A 21,357-nucleotide genomic window follows, 5' to 3' on the forward strand; every position below is an offset into this window, starting at 1 on the left:
AGTCAGTTCCCAGAAAGCAGACTCCAGTTGACCAGTCTCTAGTTACCAGGGGAAGCCTTTGTTCATTGATGGGCCAGCACTGTTGTCCTTTTCTGGTCTTTAGAGCCTTTTTGTATCCTCCAGTGTTTTCCTCAAATAATGTCTAGGAGTTCTGGAATAATATCCCTCAATTCTATAGCTGCCAGGAGAGAGAACCAATAAAACTACTAGCTACAGTCAGCCTGAGGCCAATGGTCCAGGCAGACCTAAGAAGGAGGGATTTCAAAGAAAGTGAAATCTACCTTTGGAGTAAATTACTGAAGGTGGAATTACCGGTAAAGATAATGAAGAAAAAACATTCTTCCTTCTCTGCTTCTCCTAGCCTCATCTTAAAGGAGAGGCAGAGTCCATCAGACAAGCCTGGCCCAGCCACAAAGCCAGGCCCATTCCTCTAAAAAGCAAGGGGATTTCTGAATATAGTTTAGTGGTGAGTGGCTGATTTGTATCTGTCTACCTTCTGGCTGTTTGGAGGGGGAAGTGATTACTTCTGGCTGGGGCAATCAGGGAAGGAGTGTAGACATTTGACTCCTGCCCAGATGAATGGGTTGGATTTGGACCCAAGCACAAGTGGGAGAAGGGCATTCCTCCCGGAGCTCACAGCACAAGCAATGTAAGGAGACCAGAATGCAAGGGGCACTTGAAGGTAACAATGGAGGAGTTCAGTTGGCTGAAGTTAAGAGGCTCCTGTAGGGATGTAGCAGGGGATGAGGCCAGTAAATGCAGACTAAGGTGGTGATGGTATGGTTGGGGGAACCAGGGTCAGATGACAAAGAGGTTAAAATCCCAGCTCACAGTTGCATACTAGCTGAGAGACACTGAAGTTCCTTGACAAATCTCAGATTCCTCATCTGTGAAATGGCGATAACCCTAACAGCGTTGTTGGAGGAGGACTAGCTAAGATAATGCCTACAGAGAGCTTAGTCCAGTGCCTGGCGCCTGGTAAGCCCTCCGCAAATAAATGTTAGTGTTATTATTATTAATGCAAAGGCATCCGATGCATGCTTTAAGGGCGATTAACCGGGCAACACAGTGAGAAGTGGGTTGAATTGGGAAGAGCTTGCCCAGGACCCTGTACACAGTAGCTACTCAGGAAACGCTGAACGGAATTGCATTCTCTGCTAGGCATCGGGCAAGCAGGGATATGGTTTCTGCCTTTTGTAAGCTCACGGTCCCCAGGGGGTGAGGTAAGTGCCAAATTTGGTGGGGGGAGGATGCAGACGTAAATTCTTCAGATTAGCTTCTCTCCAACTGTTCCCTGCCGGAATCCAAAACGACGCGGGGACAGCGAGGGGTGGGGTTCCCTAAACTCCCAGGGTTTAGCGGACCGCCGTCGGGTAGGACTACAGCTGAGCCCAGGATCCTGGCTGAGGAAGAAAAGGCGCGCAGGCGTAGTGCGGACGAGAGCGCTCACCTGTCCTAGAGCGGGCGGAGCTAAACCCGGGAGGCGGGCGGGAGGCGGGGCGGGAGCGATGACGTCAAGGGCACGCCGCCGCCGAGCAATCGCGTCCCGGAAGCGGCGGCGGGGGAGGCGGCGGAGGTTCTCAGTACTGCGACTTCAGAGAGGCCTTGGGAAGAGGCGCGTCGTGGTGGGGCGGGCCTGAGGAAACGCGCTCGGGTCCAGTGGCCCTATCAGTGCCTCCTGGCCGTCCCCGCCTCTTCCCCACCGTCGCAGCGACCGCTTAGGTGAGGTGCCACCGCCACCCAACTCTGGTGTGTCCGCCGACTGTGCGGAGTTGGGCGCCAGAACGCCGCGGGGGCTGCCACCTGCTGGCCCAGCGACCTTGGGTGTGGTCTTATGTGGTTTGGGTCTCAGGGCCCCGTACGGCTCCCTGGGCTGCAGGGGTGATGGTCCGGCCTCTGCCGGCGCAGATCTGCTTCACCCTTTCCTGGGCTCTTACCACGCGCCCGCCTTGGGTCCTTTCGTCCTAGCTCCTCCTGAGGGGGTCTCGGGTTCCTGGTGGCCCCTTTGTTACCCTCCCCTTCAAACACCCGCCTCCCCCCGTCGTCCCAGATCGCAGCCCCTTGCCTGGAACTGGCTTTTGTTGCTGTGGGCCAAGGGTCTACCTCCTTGTTTACTGCTTAGCGTTTGGGCCGGACTTTGAAATTAGGAGAGACGGTGGGAGTTCTGTGGCTATCCCCATCAGAGAAGAGAAAAGGGAATGGGGTTTTATGGAAGGTGGTGACTGCCCCGTAGGGTTCAAGGGGAAAAAGGGGCGGGTAATGGGCAGAGATGGTTCAGGAGGTTGTTGGGAACAGAAGGGAGAGGGAAAGCTTAGAGCATGCAGCAGGGCGGAAGAAAGCTCTGGGGTCCTGGAGGGTGAGCAATTAATTCACTCACTCAGCGAGCATTTATTACATTCCCATTGTGTGCGGAAACAGTGGTGAATGGAAGACGTAGTCTTTGACCTGCTGGAACTCAAAGTTAAGAGGGGCAGACTGGCAAGAAAGAAGGGAGTTTTGCTTTGGTGTGATAAATGCTGTTAGGGTACTGAGTACATGATCCTTTGGGAGCATTGGGGAGGGTCTCCCAGTCCAGACTGGAGTTGTTGGCAAAGACTTCTCAGAGCAAGGGAGTGGTGTTTAAGCCGATACCTGAGTGATGAGTAGAAATTAGTAACTAAGTAAAGAGTGGGAGAAAAATATTTCAGGACATCGTTTCACTTGAGACCCCAGGCTGCCTCTCACCAGCAACCATGTGTGCTTGGTCTTTATGGTTTATACTCTTGATGGGTCTGTGGGGAAAAGAACATTAGGTGGAGAGTCAGAAGAGCAGGATTTTATACAGTTGACCCTTGAACAACGCAGGGGTTAGGAGCGCTGACCCTCTGTGAAGTCAGAAATTGGAGTATGACTTACAGTATGCCCTCCCTCCACGCGGTTCCTCCGTATCCGCCGTTGGGCATCCGAGGATTCAACCGACTGCAGATGGTGTAGAACTGTAGTATTTACTGTTGGAAAAAATCTGCATATAAGTGGAACCGTGAAGTTCAAACCCATGTTGTTCAAGGGTCAGCTCTATCTGGGTCATTCACTTCACCTTGCTGAATGTGTCTTCCTCTGTGAAATAGGCTTTCCACCTGTAGCCCTGCCTACCTCATAGGTTTATTATGGCACCACATGAAATAATGCAAGTAGAAGTGTGTTGGGCATTGGAAGTGCAATGCAAATGTCAGGAATTCTTATGGTTACAGGATGCAGACCTCAGAGCGAGAGGGGTGTGGGCCAGAGGTGAGCCCCAGCATGGTCCCCGAGGCTCCCCTGGAGTCTCCAACTGCTCCTGCCAAGTCCCCGGCGTTTGATCTTTTCAACTTGGTTCTGTCCTACAAGAGGCTGGAGATCTACCTGGAACCTCTGAAGGATGCAGGTGATGGTGTCCGGTATTTGCTCAGGTACAGATTTTATTTAGGGTTGCTCTAACCTGCTGGGCCTTCTGCCTTCCTGCTTTGTAGTTGCGCTGGCCACTTAGGCAGTGGCTGGGTTATCCTTTCTGCGCTGGTGAGGAGCAGTTCTGGGAGGTCCTTTGGGCCTCTGGGCTTATTCTAGACCCTGTGTCTCAGGCCCAACCCAGGAGAGGCAGGCACTGGGAACCATCTGGCCTTTCACCAGGGTTTCTTCTTTGTGGCTGAATAAGCTCATACCTCAGGACTGCTAGCTAGCCTTGACCATTGGGCCTTTTATATCCAGAGCAGGCTTTTTTTTCCCTTCTCTCCCAACATTAGCATAATTCATATTAAAATTAGGATGCAAATAACTATGAATAAGCAGACACTATTTTCACTAATCCTTTAGGATTATGGCTCTCAAAAGTCTTTGTTCCTGTTCTGCTTTGATTTTCATCCTTGGTAATTTTCTTTTTTCTCCTTTCAGCTCACCTTATTTCTTATGCTAAAGTATTTAAAATTATAGATACATACCACTCTGCTCCTTAAACACATTATTTAGTTTGTCTCTAAATAATAATGACTTTTTTAAAAAAAAATAAGGTAACATCATACCTAACACAATTAACAATGATTCCTTGATGTCACCCTATACCCAGTTCATATTCAGGTTTTCTCAGTTGTGCCAAGAATGTCATTTACCATTGTTTTGGTCAAATCAGGCTCCGATCCAGCACCATGCATTCTGTATGGTTATTATGTCCCTTAGGTCTTTCTGAATCAAATGGTCTCTTTCACACACTGCCTTGCTGGAGAATTTCCTACCTAGTTTTGTCTGGTTGCCGCTTCTTCCTGGTGCAGACTGGAAGTTAAATTTAAAGGTTGGATTAGATTTGAGTAAAAAAAAAATTTTTTTTTAAATTTTTTGTGCAAAGGTTGTGTGTTCCTAATACTGCATTGTAATGGAAATCACATAAAACCAGCTTGTCCTAAAGAGCAGATGTTCTTCATCTACAGCCTGTGGGTGGGGCTGTCAGGGTCAGTGAATCTCCTGAACCTGCATGTAAAGTTGTGTGGACACACATGTGTGTATTTCTAGGGAGAAGCTTCTAGTTTTCATCAGATTCTTTTAAAGGCCTTCAACCGTCTCAGATGCCTGAGAGACGCAGGTAGGAGACAAGGGCGGGTAGGGTTGGGTTAACCTCTCAGGGTGCTCTGGAGTATTTATTCTTACCTCATTCTGGAAATAGTGGGAGGTTTATTTTTAACTCTGACCAATGCCCTGAGTTTTTCTTGTTCACCCCAGAACCCCTTTAATTTATGGCATTATCCCTAGAGATGAGCTGGTCAGTGTTCCAGAGCAATGTTCTCTACTTTTAGATGACTATGCTGTTGATGTAAGGAGTAGGGAGATGGTGTAAGGAGGGGCTCGCTTTGTAATCCCATCATGACCAACTAGCTGAAATGAATTGTGGTCTTCCTTAGGGGAGTGTGTGGGCTCTGGAAAGCACGGGGCTGTGCTCTCTGGCGTTTTCTACTGTGTGTGTGTGTGTGCACGCGCACGCATGCACCTGTGCATGCAAACGTATGTGTGTATGTATATACGTGTGTATGTATGTATGTGTGTTTTGCCTTTTCGTGGCAAAGCACAAAAGTTAAATATATCCTGCCCTTCTCCTTTTCCAGCACTGGTCTCTTAGTGCTTCTTGGCACTAATGTATTAGGATTTTTTCATTTTATGAAATTAGAAATCTGAGGATGTGGTGGGATTGACTAAGCTGGATGGAGGAGGAGCCTCGGGACTCAGAAGCCCCCAGGAGCTTATGGTCTCCGAGCCGCTGGGAGATGGAGCGCTGGTCCGTGAAAGTGGCTGTCAGATTAGTTTGTGTGTTTGGTTGTTCTTTTCTTAGTAAAGAGGATTTGACTTTGCAGAGGGATCTAATCTTGAGCTTCTATGAGGTCTGAAGCCTGGAGCTACAGTAGATTTTTAAAAGACTTCTCTCTTCTGGGATCAGCTACTCTGGTAGGTGGGTCTCCATGACCAAAGTGTCGGTAAAGACAGATAGAATGGGAGAGGCTGGGAATTCCCTCGCGGTCCAGTGGTTAGGACTCTGCACTTCTACTGTAGGAGGCGCAGGTTCGATCCCTGGTCGGGGAACTAAGATCCCACATGCCACGTGGCATGGCCAAAAAATAAACAAACAGATCTTTAAAAAAAAAGAGAGAGAGAGAGGGAGGCTTTAAAATGAAAGCGATCTCTGGCTGTGTGCTATTTTTATTTCTGAGATGGGATTGGCCTTAGACATGACTTAATTTGCTTTTACCCTGGTAGCAGCCACTAGATGGGTCTGAGGCCTAATTAGGGTGGTGTAGTTGGAGTGTATGGAATTTTAAGACAAAGGCAGAGAGAGGTCATTTCACTCCCTTACTCATAACTCTTGTTAAAAAAAAAAGCACCCCATAAATTAGTTAACCTCATTTAGTAACTGTGAAATATCCCAGTTAGAGCAAAAGAAAATGCATTGAAGTTCTGAATACATTGCAACTTACCTGTTGATTTTTCTATTTGACTCTCTCCTCTGAGGGCCCACCTTATATCCACTGACACTGCTCTTTAGAATATAGGTGTCAGTGGCTTCGTGATTACGTCTGTGCTCCCTTTACCCTGTTAAATGTCCTTTATCAAGGACTAAGCCAGCACCGTTGCTCGTCCTCAGCAACCTGTCTCTGATTTTCTTTCCTCCGTCTTTGGAGGCTTCTGCTTGGCATTTGGTGGTGGTGGGAGCTGGGTCTGTGTTTGCTTCTAAAAGTTCCAGTTCACTTTGGGTGTGTTTGCTGAGGGAATGCCAACCCTGGTTTTGTCTTCATTTTTTATATGTTGAAATGAAACCTTTATTATTTTCTTTCCTTTGGAATTAATGTATGTTTAAAACAAACTCTCAAAATCACAGAAATAAGAGAAAGTCGCAAATAAGGTCAAAGAAATCCTTTACATTTTGTTCTCTCAGTTTCCATATTAGATGAGTCTTGTGCAGTAAGCATGTGTTCTTACGAAATTGTAAAAAAAAGAATACGTTACATATCAACTCTGTCTCAGTAAACAGAAAGAATAAAGGAAAACTCTTAAAGAAGAATGTCATCGGCACCTCTTAAAGAGAATAGAACCTTACAAAACACAGGTTAAACAGGGTTATAACATTAACAGATAATTTCATAAATTCTTCCTCCTCCTGGGAAAAGGTTCTACAGGTCTTCTGGTTCTGAGAGGATGCCCTTTCTCACCCCGGGGCCTAAGGTGTGGCCTCAGCTCCTCTCCCGGTCGCCTGTCCAAGTGAGAGACCCACTTTTCATTTCTCCCTGACCCTCCTAGCTCCAGGGCCTCCTCTTCCTCCTGGTTTTGAAGACCCGCCTGTGTGCCCATCTCCCCTTCCTGGCTGGAGGGGCAGCTGTCTTCAGTGACCAGGACTCTCTGTGTTGTAGGTGGCAGACACCATTGTGTTCCTTGCTGACCTGCCTGGGCCTCAACATCTTGTTCCTCACCTTGAATGAGGGTAAGAACCAGGGGCCAGGGGTTTTTTGTGAATGAATGCGGGGAGGAATTCTGAGAAGCGGCCCATGTGAGGGAGCCGCCTGTGTCGCCATGGAGTTGGCCTCCCTCTGTGTCTGCTCGGTATCAGAACACAGGCTCCTGAGAGACCCACCCTGGGCTAGAATCCTGGCCGGGCCACTGGTGTGACCTTGGAAGTTCTTTAACCTGTCCATTAAGGCCTAATTTTCCTCATCTCTGAAGGGAGGATAGTAACAGTGCTTTCCTCAGAGGGTCGTTGTGAGGAATGAGATAATCTATGTATAACACTTAACACAGTTCCTGACACAGAATAAGCAGTCAGTACATTATAGCTGTTATTATTATTTCCTTCTGGACTGAATGCTGATGCATTAACCTTTTCCCATTTTGGTTTCTGGGGTCATTTGGGGACATGACATGGGGTGAAGGTACTAGGAAGGTGAGCTGATCAGAGATTTTTGCCACATCTGTTGATTTTCTCTGGCTCAGCAAGTGAGCCTGGCCGGGGCTGCTGGGCAGTCACCAGTGGTGAGGGGTCTGTGGCATGAAGCCTTTGAGGTTGATGTGTGGACGGGTGGGTAGCTGGTGGGGTCCTGGATAGTGCTGTCTCCTGGGGACCTTTTATGACAAGGTATGCTGGGGCCCAGCCCTTTTAGTCGGAACTGGCAGATGGCTGCAGAAAAAGCCAAACCCCTCAAGGGAAATGAGTGAAGGGCCTGGGGCAGAACGTTCTGAGGAGCTGAGTCCTTTCTTCATGTGTTTGTTCTATTGAATTCACATTTCTCAAGTGTCTCCTTTGCCTCCTGTGGTTTCAATGGGTTGAAAATAAACCCGTTTCACATAAAACCTCATCTTCTATGTCTTAGTAGGACTCTTCTTTGTCTGATTGAAACTCAGATATCCTTCCCAGGCTGTTAGATTTTTCTAAATATATTTCCAAAGTAAATCAGTTCAGATGACATATGTTTAACAAGCATTTACTCAGTGCCCAGTGCTCTGTTAGCTTGCTTTGGAGGGTACCATGTTAACATGGAAGAAGTTCGTTCTTTGGATTTTCTTTTAGCCTCACCATTGCTCGATCCACAGTGGTCTGTGGTATCCTAAACTCCAAAGGAAGGCTTCCAATCTGCCCTAGTGGCCCAAAGATCAGACTGTCAGTCATCGGGAGCTCCCAGCGGCCAGACTCCAGGCACGAGCCACCTGCTGTGTGCTGTGTGCTGTGTGCTAGTGTAGTGATTTTTAATATTTTAAAAAAAGGGTCTGGGGCTACAGCAGTGACCAGATGGGGGAAAGTCCCAGCTCTTAGGAGCCTACAGTCACAGAGGAGCCAACAACTGTATGTGTAATCTGCCATGTGGTGATAAGTTCTATGAGGAAAACTAAAGCTGGGTTAAGGGGCTGGAGGCCGTGGGGGGGCGGGGGTTCTGTTTCATACTGGGTGGTTGGGGGAGGTCTTTTGGGCAGAGACCTGGAGCAGGTAAGGGAGCGAGCGCGTGGACATGTGGGTGGGCGGAGGCTCCTGGTCCTGCTCTCTGCTTATCTGCAGTGTTTTTGCTCCCATAGGTGCATGGTACTCAGTGGGTGCCCTGATGATTTCAGTGCCTGCCCTGCTGGGCTACCTTCAGGAAGTCTGCCGGGCACGGCTGCCCGAGTCTGAGCTGATACGGAGGAAGTATCATAGCGTGAGGCAGGAGGACCTTCAGAGAGCTCGCCTGTCTCGCCCTGAGGCTATAGCTGAGGTGAAGAGCTTGTGAGTATGGGAGGGGCCAGGGAGGTGAGGGACAGTGACAGTACCAGCTGCCACCACACTGAGTGCTTGCTGGGCACCAGACATTGTAGTGGGCAAACCATGGATGTTATTTCACCTTTTTTTTTTTTTTTTTTTTTTTTTTGCGGCACATGGGCCTCTCACTGTTGTGGCCTCTCCCGTTGCGGAGCACAGGCTCCAGACACACAGGCTCAGCGGCCATGGCTCACGGGCCTAGCAGCTCCGCGGCATGTGGGATCCTCCTGGACTGGGGCATGCACCTGTGTCCCCTGCATTGGCAGGCGGACTCTCAACCACTGCGCCACCAGGGAAGCCCCTCCTTTCATCTTTTTAACAGTTCTGGGAGGTAGCTACTATGATTGTCCTCCATTTATGGATGAGGAAAAAGGCAATTGACCAAGCTGGGATGGGAATCCAGATCTAGCCGATTTCACAGTTTAGGGTCTTGACTGAACGCACGCACACACACACACGCGCGCACACACACACACACACACACACGAGCCACTGCCTGGGTTCAAATCTCAGTTCTGCCACTTAATCGCTGTGACATTGGGCAAGTTACTCAGGTTCCTCATCTGTTAAATGGGATAATTATAGGCTTACCTCATAGGTGGTTGTGACAATTAAATGAGTGTCTGGTACCCAGGAAGTCATCATCACTATGCTGTGGAGGAACTTCCCTAAATGTGACAGAGCTGGTACTTCTGAGGAAGCACCTTAAGACTGTTGGATAACATTAACCATAACAACTTCAGTGGCTCTCTTCAAATACAGCAGGGGTTCTCATCCCTCCCTGGGCAGCAAAGGCCTCTGTGGAGCTCCAAAGGAAACTTATAAACCAGTGGAGGGCTGGGCCCCACCCCAGAAATTCTGAGTCAGTTATCTGGAGTGGGGCCTGGGTATCTGCAGTTTTTCAGAAAACCTTTTCACTTTGAAATGATTTTAAACTTACAGAAGATTTCCAAGAATAGTACAAAGAACTCCCACATGCCCTTTACCCGGATAGAACAATTATTAACATTTGCCACGTTGGCTTCATCTATCTCTCTACACTAAGACATTATTTTTTTTCTTTCTGAACGATTTGAAAGTAAGTTACAAACATCTTGCCTATTTACCCCAAATACTTCAGCATGCATTTTCTAAGAACAAGGATATTCTCTTCTATTTCCAAAGTCCTGTAATCAAAATTAGGAAATTTAACATTGATAACATTAGCATTATCTAATAATTGTTCATGATCAAATTTTGCCATTTGTATTAATAAGGTCTTTTATATAAATTTCTCCTGATCTAGGCTCCAATCCAGACTCGTGCATGACATTTAGTTTTTATGTCTCTTTAGTCTCCTATGAACTGGAATAGTTCCTTGGTCTTTGTTTCTCATGACTTGACATTTTAAAATAGAACATGTTTATTATTTTGTAGAATTTCTCTGCATTTGTGGTAGTTTGGTTCCTCATGATTAGATTCAGGTTCTGCATTTTTGGCAGGAATGTGACAAGTGACATTGTCATTGTATCATATCAAGAGGTACATGATGTCACTGTCTGTTATGGGAGATACTAACTTTGGTCACCTTGGTGCAGGTTTCTCCACTGTAAAGTGACCATTCATTTTACCCTCTGGAGTTAGTAATCTGAGGGGGACTTTGAGACTTTGTAAATATCTTGTCCCTCATCAGATACACACCCACTACATTGAAATCCATTGCTAGGTCTTACTTTCATCAACTTATTACTATGATGGTTGCAAAGGTGATTTTCTAATTGTCATTATTACCTGACATTCTATAAGAAAGAGCGTTTCCTTATTATCAATACGAACGTAGGAATTTTAAATTTTATTCAATGGGTTATAATTTATTATTGTCATTGTTAATTTTGATCTCAGTCCTAGATTTGTCAATGGAGCTCTTTTGAACTGGCCCCTGTGTTCTTTCAATGGTCCCCATCATTTTCGAGTGCTTCCTTATTCTGTGGTACAACAGAATGTTCACATTCATCTTGCACATTCCCTGCCCTGTTCTAGAATCAGCCATTTCTCCGAAGAGCGCTTCAGAAACCAAGATCTGGGTTCTCATTTCACAAGCATGTGCTCTTTGCTTTTGGGGGGCATCCATTTAAAAAAACTCTTCATGTCAGTCTACCTTACCTCCCAGGTGAGACACATTGCTCTACATCCTGCCATTTATCCTCACAGCTCCAGTGCATCTGGGAGGTGGGTACCCTGCTCCTCCTATTATAGAGGAAAACTGCATCCTTGGAAAAGTTAAGTAGCCAGCCCAACATCAATATCTAGGAAGAGACCAGAGCAGGAACCTTGGCAAGGGTTCAAAAAAGGGGGCTGAAGTGTACGAAGTTTCCCCAAACTCTCTGATCCCTCTGGGTGAGGCAGGGCGTATAGCTTGCACAAGCCCCCTATGTTGTGTCTGCAGCTTGATCCAGCTGGAGGCCTTCCTGAGCCGCCTGTGCTGCACTTGTGAAGCCGCCTACCGCGTGCTGCACTGGGAGAACCCCACCGTGTCCTCACAGTGAGTGCCCGTCCGCTCCCACCACCGCTGCCCTGAGGACCCCAGGCAAAGCCAGCTGCCTCGAGAGGGCTCCTGTTGCCCTAGCTCAGGGGAAAAGAGCCCACTAGACTCTTGTGTGCAGACCTGTACGTAGGCTTGTGGGCTTGAATGCACTGCTTTTGTTCAGACACCTTCTTTTAGGTGTGGTCATAATATTTTAATAATAGAAAAATAACTCACCATGGAATCTCCCACCCTGATATAGCAGCCAGTCTCATGTTTGGATTGCCTTGTAGAATTTGTCACATGCAAATGCTCTCTATAGCTCATAGTGTATGTGAGAACCCGTTTTTTTTCACTTATTGTTATCATATAACTGGTTTTCCATGTTGCTACATAGCTTTTGGAATTACTTGTAATACAACATTAATATAGATGGTGATTATACTATAATTTATGGAACCATTCTGTGATATGTTTAGTCAGTTTCTACTTTTTATTACTAACCCTGTAGTGCACATTTTTATGGGTATAGCTTTAATCTTTCGAAATTTTTTTTTTCTTAGAATACTAGGATGGAACTATTGAATCATATGAAATGAATGTTTTTAAGGCTCTTTGTATATGAATAATAATGACAACTAATACTTGTTTAGCCTTCCCCTGGTGCCAGGCACTGTGCTCAGGGCTTTCCATGGTACTGTCTCACTCTTGGTAGTGACCCTATGAGGAAGGTGCTATTTCAGTCCTCATGTTTTTGGGCCGCACCACTCCACATGGGGGATCTTAGTTTCCCGACCAGGAATCGAACCCACGCCCCCTGCGTTGGAAGCACGTATTCTCAACCACTGGACCGCCAGGGAAGACTTAGTCCTCATTTTACGTGTGAAGGAAGTAACACTCAGAGAGCCAAGGGACTTGCATAAGGTCACACAGCAAGAAGTGGCAGAGTGGGATTCAGATCCAAGTCTGTCTTATTCTAGACTTCAGAGTCTAGATCCTGAGGAGAGATGTGTGTTGGACCAGTTTAGGCGGCCCTGCCCGTGTCAGTTGTGACCTGTTGGTGGTTGTAAATCCTTCCTCCTCACTTTACTTTCCAGTTGTTTGATTAGCAGATCTTGTCAGCTTATTAACTGTTCCCATAGCTGTTTGTTGCCCAGACCCCCATGTGGGTGTGCCCTAAACCAGTTTCCTTCTGATCTTACGAATTTCTGATCCTGTGGTTCCTCTTTGTCGATCCAGGTTCTATGGGGCTCTTCTGGGCACGGTTTGCATACTGTATCTGCTGCCGCTGTGCTGGGTCCTTGCCCTTTTAAACAGCACACTCTTTCTGGGAAATGTGGAGTTCTTCCGAGGTAAGCCCTGGAGAGCCTGACAGAGATGGGACCCGGCTCTGAGGGCTGGTTAGGCTCCCCTTTATCTCTACGGCTGATCATCTGTTTGCTGTGCCTTCCACAAGGGGGCAGCACCACACTAGGGTCCTCCCTTGGAGAGTGGTGGGCCCTGCCTCTCAGATGTTCAGTGGGATACAGGGGAGGCTGCTACTAGGGGTCCCTTTCCCTTCCCCAGACAGATGAATCACTGCTCACATGATATGGTGGCTTCTGGGAGATGAGGGAGGGATGTTTTCCCAGTGTTGCCATCCACCTCCCAGGATGCAGCCCCCCAGGAATTGCTGCCTCATCTCTGTGATCCCTGAGTACCTGTCTGCCGTCTGGCTTCTAAAGCACTGAAACAGTCTGGAGAGGCCTTGAGCCGTAGAAGCCTGGGCCTGTACATATGTTGGGGTGATTGCTATACTTGTTTTCCTCCCTGTGGTTGGAAATTAATTATAGAAGCCATGATTTATCAGGCACTTACTACATTTAATCTCTCTTTAACAATCTCATGGGGTAGGTATTGGTACATCTGTCTTGTTTATGAGGCTTGGGTTAGGTGACTTGTTCAGAGTTAGGAGGGCGACTGTTTCCTGCTGCCGAGAGGGGGTGCTGGAGGAGGCGGCCAGCTGGCTGCAGTAGTGGGTACCCCCAGAGCACTGCTCATTGCATCCTGATTCCGCCTCCCACCCTGTTCTCCCTGCTCTGGGTAGTGGTGTCTGAGTATAGGGCCTCTCTGCAGCGGCGGATGAACCCCAAGCAGGAGGAGAGTGCCTTTGAGAGCCCGCCACCGTCGGATGCCGGGGGGAAGGGCGCTCTGCCGGACTGCACACCTGCACCTGCGCCCACGCCCACAGAGGTGAGTGCCCCTAACCACCCGGGCAGAGCCTGCTGCGGGCGGGCTGCCCAGCCTCTCTGTTACCAGCTTGTTCATACCAAATAACTCCTGGGCTGGCCTCTGTAGTTCCTGCTCCTTCCCAGGCCCATCTCCTCTGAAGTGCTTAATGGTAATGACTATAGTTAACTAGTAACAAGAGCTATGCTGTGCTTTATCGAGTGTTCACTCTGCTGTTCCAAGTACTTTATGGACGTTAACCCCAGGAGGTGTGGGTTGTTTCTGAGAATGAGATTACTCTCCTTGTAGAAGAGAAGGCTGAGGCGCAGAGTGGTTGTCCGGGGCAGTGGGCCCAGGTCTCAGATCCACGCCCTGTGGTTCTAGAGCCTGTGCTCTCAGCCACAGCGCTCTCCAGCCACTGTGCGTCCTTTTGTGGCCTTGGTCCCATCTCCCTGTCCTGCTAGGTTACAGACTGCTCTCTTTCCCCTGACTTCTTCCTTTCTGGCAGTTGTGCCATTTCCTCTGTGGCGTGAACTGTTGTTTTTCTTTTCTTTTTTTAAAAAATTGATTAATTAATTAATTAATTTTTTGGTTGTGTTGGGTCTTCGTTGCTGTGCGCAGGCTTTCTCTAGTCGTGGCGAGCAACTCTCTGTTGCGGTGCGTGGGCTTCTCATTGCGGTGGCTTCTCTTTCTTGCAAAGCACAGGCTCCAGGCATGCGGGCTGCAGGAGTTGTGGCATGCAGGCTCAGCAGTTGTGGCACACGGGCTCAGTTGCTCTGTGGCATGTGGGATCTTCCTGGACCAGGGCTTGAACCCGTATTCCCTGAATTGGCAGGCGGATTCCTAACCACTGTGCCACCAGGGAAGTCCCTCTTTTTTTAAAAAAAAATAATTTTTTTTATTTTTAAATTTTTGGCTGTGTTGGGTCTTCGTTGCTGTGCGCAGGCTTTCTCTACTTGCGGTGAGCGGGGGCTACTCTTTGTCGCGGTGCGCGGGCTTCTCATTGCGGTGGCTTCTCGTTGCGGAGCATGGGCTCTAGGCGCGCAGGCTCAGTAGTTGTGGCTCGCGGGCTCTAGAGCGCAGGCTCAGTGGTTGCAGCCCTGCATTGGCAGGCGGATTCTTAACCAGTACACCATCAGGGGAGTCCCTTGAACCATTGTTTTGAGAAATCTGGATGCTGGCTCTGGGGAGGTGGCCTCTACCTTTGGGGCAGGGCTGCCATCTCTCTGACTGTAATAGAGTCTCTCTCCCCAGGACCTCACGCCAGGCAGTGTGGAGGAGGCTGAGGAGGCCGAGCCTGACGAGGAGTTTAAAGATGCAATTGAGGTGGGTGGCCTTCCCCAGCACCCTCAGCTGACCAGGTCAGAAGTTGGGTGGTCCTGGAGCCATGTAGCTTCTCACATTCCAAGTCTGGGTTTTTTAAGTTTTCTTATGTCCAAGTGAGAAGCTGAAACTTGCTCTGAGCTAAAACTCACTGGTTCAAAGGGTGCCACTGAACCTCCACCCATCCTTTTGCTGACCTAGGCATCTGTCCTGGGTGCCCAGGGCAGGGATGGCCCTGTAAGACTCTGGAAAATGCCCTGCTGGGGGAGGTGGGTCATTTACTGCCTTGGCTGGAGACTGTGGGCTTGGTGCCTTAGATGTGGGGAAGGCAGATGTGGAGGAGGGCACTGCTGGGGTCTCTGCCTGCTCTTCTGAAGGATGAGGTCTGTAAGATGTCCCTTTGACGGGTGAGGATGGGACATTGGAGAAAGCAGTTGCATGACCAAGTGCTAAGTCAGAGAGTTAGACAGTCTTCCTGGTTTTAGGACAGTGGTTCACACTCATAGTTTGCAGAAGTGTTTTATTTGGCATGAGAAACTTTAAAATAATTTTTTGAGCCAATATTTAAAAATGGAGAGATTGCGGTGGAAACTCTAGGTTTTCAGTTTTTCTAAAAGCTCAGAAGCTCTGGGAGCCCTGAATCTGTAGCAGTCAATGTAGCCGAGGAGTGACTGTCTCCTTTAGAGAAGTCACATAGTCCTCACCACTTCCTGTCGTCCCCCGTCACCGAGTCCTAGTGGCAGTTGCCATTTATTGTCACGTTTGCACTATGGCGTTTCTTTTTTTTTAAATATATATTTTTAAATTTTATTTTATTTATTTATTTATTTATTTTTGGTTGTATTGGGTCCTCGCCGCTGTGCGTGGGCCCTCTCCAGCCGAGGCAAGTGGGGACCGTTCCTCACCGCGGTGCATGGACCTCTCACTGCGGTGCACGGACCTCTCACTGTGGTGGCCTCTCCCGTTGCGGAGCATGGGCTCTAGGCGCACGGCCCCCAGCAGTTGCGGCACGTGGGCTCAGTAGTTGTGGCTCACGGGTTCCAGAGCGCAGGCTCAGTAGTTGTGGTGCACGGGCTCAGTTGCTCCGCGGCACGTGGGATCCTCCCAGACCAGGGCTCGAACCCGTGTCCCCTGCGTTGGCAGGCGGACTCCCAACCACTGTGACACCAGGGAAGCCCTATGGCTTTTCTTATAGTAGGAAATCACTTCTCTTTATGTCTCTTTGTAAAGTGGGGGATACAAGAAATGGAGGTTTTGTGAGTTTTCACCAGGCCTATGATTTACACCCAGCCCGCTTTACTATTACATTAGCCTCGTCCATGTGGGCGTTTACATTTTCAACTGCTAAGATTTCTCTAAGACTTGAAGCGGCTGTGGACTCTGAGTCTTGGTGGTGGTGGTAGGGAATATATATAGCAGGGGCTTTCAAGCAGGTTTGTTCATGACCTAGAGTAAGGAACACATTTTACATCTTGACCCAGTTCACACTTATGTCTGTGAAATATGAAAAACTTAAATAAAACGAGTTTCCTGAAAAATACATTGTAAGGGATATTTTCTTTCCTGTTCAATTCTGTTCTATTAAGATAACGACCAAATTAATTTCACCCAGTTTGAAAAACAGTAATACACAGCTTCCCCCAAGCTTATTTGATGTTGGGGTCCTTTTACAGGGGCCTCTGTTAACGTCACCCTTTGGGACGTGCTCAGACAAACTCAGCATAGCACTTATGTGCTTCCTTTCCTTTGGGGGCCCCCCTCCCAGCAGCTTCCTTCTTGCTATCTTCTCTCTGTTTTCTCTCCTTCTCCCCTGCACCTTGGGAGGCAGGAGACCCACTTGGTGGTGCTGGTAAGTAGCAGCCTTGGTGAGGTGGGCAGGGGCTGGCGGGATGGGGGAAGGGTGGCCGAGCCGGTGGTTGCCACGCCTCTCGGGGTCCGCCATGCACACAGATCCCGGAGCCCTGCCCCAAGGTGGGCAGAACTGGAAGCAGCTTTTCCCACAGGAGGATGACGAGGGGCCCCCGTGCCCGGCAGAGGATGAGCTGGCCCTGCAGGACAACGGGTTCCTGAGCAAGAACGAGGTGCTGCGCAACAAGGTGTCGAGGCTCACGGAGCGGCTCCGCAAGCGGTACCCGACCAACAACTTCGGTACGGCCCAGGGGAGGGCTGGCTGGGGGGCGCCCCGGCCGTGGGGCCAGAGGTGCTGGGTTACGAGGAGAGCAAGGAGTAAAGCTGTGTCCACAGGACCCTGGGGAGGTAGCACATGCACAGAGGGACTGAGAGGGAGGGAACGTGGGTTCCTTCTTGTGTCTCTGTCCTTACTAAATCTTGAGGGAAGATGAGGAATTCAGTTCCAGAAGCGCCACTCCGGGACTGCAGAGAGGTGTGGTCCTTGAGGCAGGCAGAGCTGCGGTGGGCAGTGGAGCATAATGGCAGGGAACTGAGTGTGGAGTCGGTTTTTCCTTCTTAGTTTGAATCCCTCCTTCTGGCTCTGGATCTGGACTTTGCACTCTGCTCCCAGCCAAGGAGTCTGGGCTGGGCTGGTGCCCTGAGTGTCCCCATTTAGAAGAGTCAGGAGAAGACGAGAGTTGCAAGGCCTGGGCTGGGTCAAAGCTGAGCTGCTGCCTCTGTTTCTCAGGGAGCTGTACGGGCTGCTCGGCCACCTTCTCAGTGCTGAAGAAGAGGGTAAGTCTTCTCGAGGGTGTGTTTGCTGGGGACTTGGGACGAGATGTAGGGGAGTAGCTCGAGGTCACAGATGAAGTCTGACTGCTTGGGCCACATTGGGCCTGAGGTCTGGTCTGAGGTTTGCTCAAATGAGTGGGTCTCCGGAGCCCTGCCCCTGTGCCCATGCCTTCACCAGCCTTCTCTTGGGATGTCCCATCTGGTCTCAGTCCTGCCCCGCTCGGGCACCTCCCCACTCCCATAGTTGTCCCAGGTTCTCTGGGTGGGGCCAGCTGGTGGAAAGGAGCTCCAGGTGCCCGGGGGCAGGCGATCCAAGACTGACCCTGGCTCTTGTCTGCAGCGGAACTGCAGTAACTGTGGAAACAGCTTCTGCTCTCGGTGCTGCTCCTTCAAGGTACCCAGGTCCTCCATGGGGGCCACAGGTGAGTGGTGCAGGCTGGGGGTCCGGGCAGCGGGAGGGCGCGCCTGCCTCCCACCTCCTCTGGGGGCTGCTGTGTGTGGGCAGGGAGCCAGGGGTCAGTGAGAGGTCCAGGGAACTCGGGATCTCCTCCATCTCCCTTTAACGAAGGAAAAACGAAAACATTTGATGCGCGGACAGGAGTATATATATATAAAACGCACCTGAATCGTGAAGCGCAGTAAGGACTACCTCCCACCGCTCAGTAAAGTTAGAAAATAGAGCACGAGCAGCACCACCAAGGCTCCCAGCGCCATGCCCGCCTTCCCCAGGCAGACCACCTCCTGAATTTCATTCTTTCTCATGGCCTTGGTAATGCTTTTAACTAAAAAAAAAAAAAATTTATTTTCCTTCTATAAAAGCTATACCTACTCATTGTAAACAAAACAAAAAGCCAAAGAAAGGAAAACATTCCTAATCTCTCCCAGAGAGAACTGTTAGGCGTGGACCCTTCCCGGTCATTAATGCCGTCACACACGGGATAAATACATATGCATGTTCTAAAAAAAAATGGGAGCATGTATTACATACTGCTTTGCACTACGTTACAATGTTAAATGGAGTGTCCTTTTTTCATTCTTCTGGTCATGCTAGTAACATACGCTTATTCTAGAAGATTTGGGAATTACAGAAGAAGAAGGAAGAGAAAAATAATCTTGTAATCTTACCACCCAGAGATAATAACCACTGTTAAAACATTCTGGAAAATTTTCTTCTGGTATTTTATTTAAAAAACATTTTTAAAGGTATTCTTTTGGTGCTAAAATAATTTCTAATGCATAGAACATCTGGGTGAGGCCTGCTGTTGGTATGGTCACCCCCAAAGTCCCCAGTTCCCATGGAAAGAGAATTCTCTGAGGGCAGGCTGGTGAGCTGGGACAGCGAGCTTGTAGGCTGGACGATGGGTGGTCTGTGTGGGGCTTCGGGGAGTGGGGAGGAGGGTCTAGTGTTTGGGGCCATGAGCCAGAGGGCACGAGGAAGCATCTCACCAAGTTCTTCCTCCTTTTCAGCCCCTGAAGCCCAGAGAGAGACTGTGTTTGTGTGTGCCTCGTGTAACCAGACTTTGAGCAAGTGAGAAGAGGGCCCAGGGTCCAAGCGGGCGCCTATCCCTGGGGCCAGCAGTAGACCCCGCTCTCCCCACCCTTAGCCCCATGTGGCATGTGCTGGGCAAATGTGGCCTGAGTGCTAGGTAGGCTTCCCCTTCCTGCCCTCGCTGACTCCAGCCGGGTTCTGGAGCTGTTCTCCACTCCTACAGATGGCCAGTAGTGGTTGCTCTCAAACAAGGACTGGAGTGTTTGCCCTGCTCTGCTCTGGGCTGTTAGTGGACTCAGGGTTGGGCAGGGAATGTAAGTTAGAGGGCAGCAGTGAGCCAGGCCTGGTCTCACCTGGGATCAGGGTGTCCCTGCAGGCCTGGGAATTCTAGAAGACTGGAGGTCAGAGATTGGGAAAAGAGATTCTTCCCCTGCTGGGTATTGGGCCAAGCCCTTGCCCTTTGAGAGCCTGCAGAAGGGCTTGCACGTGTCCCAGTTCTGTTCAAATGTCCCTTCAGGCATCAGGACCTCATCATTTCCCCACCAGAGGGTGTGGTGAGGGCTATCAAGACCAAAAGTACTTCTAGAAACAGGGTTGAAGTTCCCAAATTCCCCCAGAGGAGGACGTGTCTAGGAGGGCCTGGCAGAATCCTTCAGTGTTAAGCAGAGCAAAACGGGCACCCCGGCAGCTCAGAGGGCCTCAGCCCCACCTTGCAGGGACCTTGACTTACAGAATCTCAGCCCACATGTTATTCTGGTCTTTTCAGCTCTGCCCAGTAGATGCTGGAAACTCAGATCACTCCTGCTTCCTGTGTTCAGAGCCTTGGGCACCCCTTCTCTGGCCTAGAGCTACAATTCCCCTCCCTGGCCCCTTGTCCCATGGAGTGTGAGACCAGGAAGCAGAGCAGAGGTCCTGAAGCCCTCAACCTTTGGGGGCCTGAGAAGTGTAGGATCTCGCTGGGCTGGGTCTCAGATTCCAGGGCTGTTCTCCAGCAGGACAGCAGTTATGGGATAAGGCCACTTGGGGTCCCTGTCCCCTCTCCAACAATTTCACGTTCACTCTGGGCTTCTAGGGGCACAGTGTCTCTCCCTAAGCCATGAGCAGGCTCAGGCACCCCTTCCTTCCCCAGGAGCTTCCCTGCCTTTTTGAAGTATTTATTTATTTATTGCATGGTTCCTGGGAACATGTGGCACAAGGAATGGGATAAAGAGGACGGGGGCTTCTCCTACCCTAGGATGCTTCCCTGAACTCATGGGCTGCCTGGGACTCAGAACCCTGGGAGGCGGAGACGTTTCTATACCCTAAGCAGGGACACAAGGTGGCAGGTTGGGGAGACAAGGATCATCCTAGGCCAGCTTTCCCTCCAGGCCAACCAGTCTAGGAGCCAGGGGACTTCTCCAGGCCAAGTGGGGCAAGCCCCTGGGGAACCAGGCGGGCTTTGGTAGACCCCTTTCCTTGGGCTCCTGTGGAGATATGAGAGTTAAGGGTCCCCCTTCCTTGGGTCCTGTGGAGATATGAGAGTTAAGTGCTTGTGCTTTATTTACACTGGAGAGGAACTAAAAGGATGTCTGTGTATATGGAGAATTGTCAATAAAAAGGCCTCAAGCTTCCTATGTTTTCGTCTTGGTCCTTGCATGCCCCCTCTCCCTGAGGCTGGAGAGCCAGGTCCCCCCCAGCACTGGCCGAGTTTGCAGGCCTGGGCTGTGTCTGCAAGACGGGGCGGAGGGGCTGCGGAGGCTGAAGTTGGGGTGTGAGCTGGGGTTGGGGTAGGAAAGCTGTGCCTTGCGCAGGAGGGGCTCAGCGAGATGCCTGTTGGATTGACTTGTGACCACATTGTGAGGGCTGGGGGTTGGGCTGGGGACCAGAACTTGGTAAATACTAAGCAATGCAGGCTTTAGAATGGAAAGATTTTAGCTAATCCCTCTGAGAAAGCAGAAAAGGATCAGCCCTGGGGGAGGCTGAGAACCAGCCGGAAAGAGGATTGGCTGTGAGGTGGGAAGTAGAAGCAGTTCCCTGGGAGCTGGGGTTTGGGGGGTGTTTACTGGGTGCCAGGCGCTGTGATACGTGCTTTACACACATTATTTCATTTAATCCTCAAGACGGCCCTAAGAGGTAGGCACTTTTTCTTCCCATTTTACAGGGGAGGAAATTGAGGTCCAGGGAGGTTAAGCAGTGGCTGCAAGAGGCTTGGCATGGCACTTTGCAGACCACAGCTGGATATAAGCGGTGTCTTCAAGACCTTCGGCCCGAGGCAGTAAAGGGGGGTGGAGAGACTCTGCCTTGGAGTCGAGGTCAGGTTGCAGCCACATCCTCATGACCCCATGCACGTACAACTCAGACTGCGGTGCCTGAGGGGATCTCGCAGCACACTGAGGCCTCGGT

The 21,357-nt window shown here is 49.7% G+C and overlaps 1 protein-coding gene across 3 annotated transcripts; it reads left to right on the forward strand.

Annotated features, from left to right (window-relative positions):
* Positions 1–1,553: 1,553 nt before the first annotated feature.
* On the forward strand, positions 1,554–20,687 carry ZFYVE27 (zinc finger FYVE-type containing 27). Of its 3 annotated transcripts, none has more exons than XM_029201031.1 (12): positions 1,560–1,722; positions 3,231–3,428; positions 6,900–6,970; positions 8,551–8,737; positions 11,175–11,291; positions 12,513–12,625; positions 13,360–13,505; positions 14,736–14,807; positions 16,808–16,952; positions 17,443–17,489; positions 17,827–17,908; positions 18,954–20,687. In XM_029201031.1, the coding sequence occupies exons 2-12, from the start codon at positions 3,232–3,234 to the stop codon at positions 19,016–19,018; spliced, it is 1,242 nt and encodes a 413-aa protein (XP_029056864.1). In that variant the 5' UTR covers positions 1,560–1,722; position 3,231; the 3' UTR covers positions 19,019–20,687. The 3 variants fall into 3 exon arrangements, with proteins under 3 accessions (XP_029056866.1, XP_029056864.1, XP_029056865.1); XM_029201032.1 differs by having other exon boundaries at positions 11,196–11,291; XM_029201033.1 differs by lacking the exon at positions 6,900–6,970 and having other exon boundaries at positions 1,554–1,722.
* Positions 20,688–21,357: the final 670 nt, after the last annotated feature.

Source organism: Monodon monoceros, unplaced genomic scaffold (genome assembly GCF_005190385.1).
Source record: "Monodon monoceros isolate NGI ecotype Baffin Bay Population unplaced genomic scaffold, NGI_Narwhal_1 Super_Scaffold_4, whole genome shotgun sequence".
NCBI lineage: Eukaryota > Metazoa > Chordata > Mammalia > Artiodactyla > Monodontidae > Monodon > Monodon monoceros.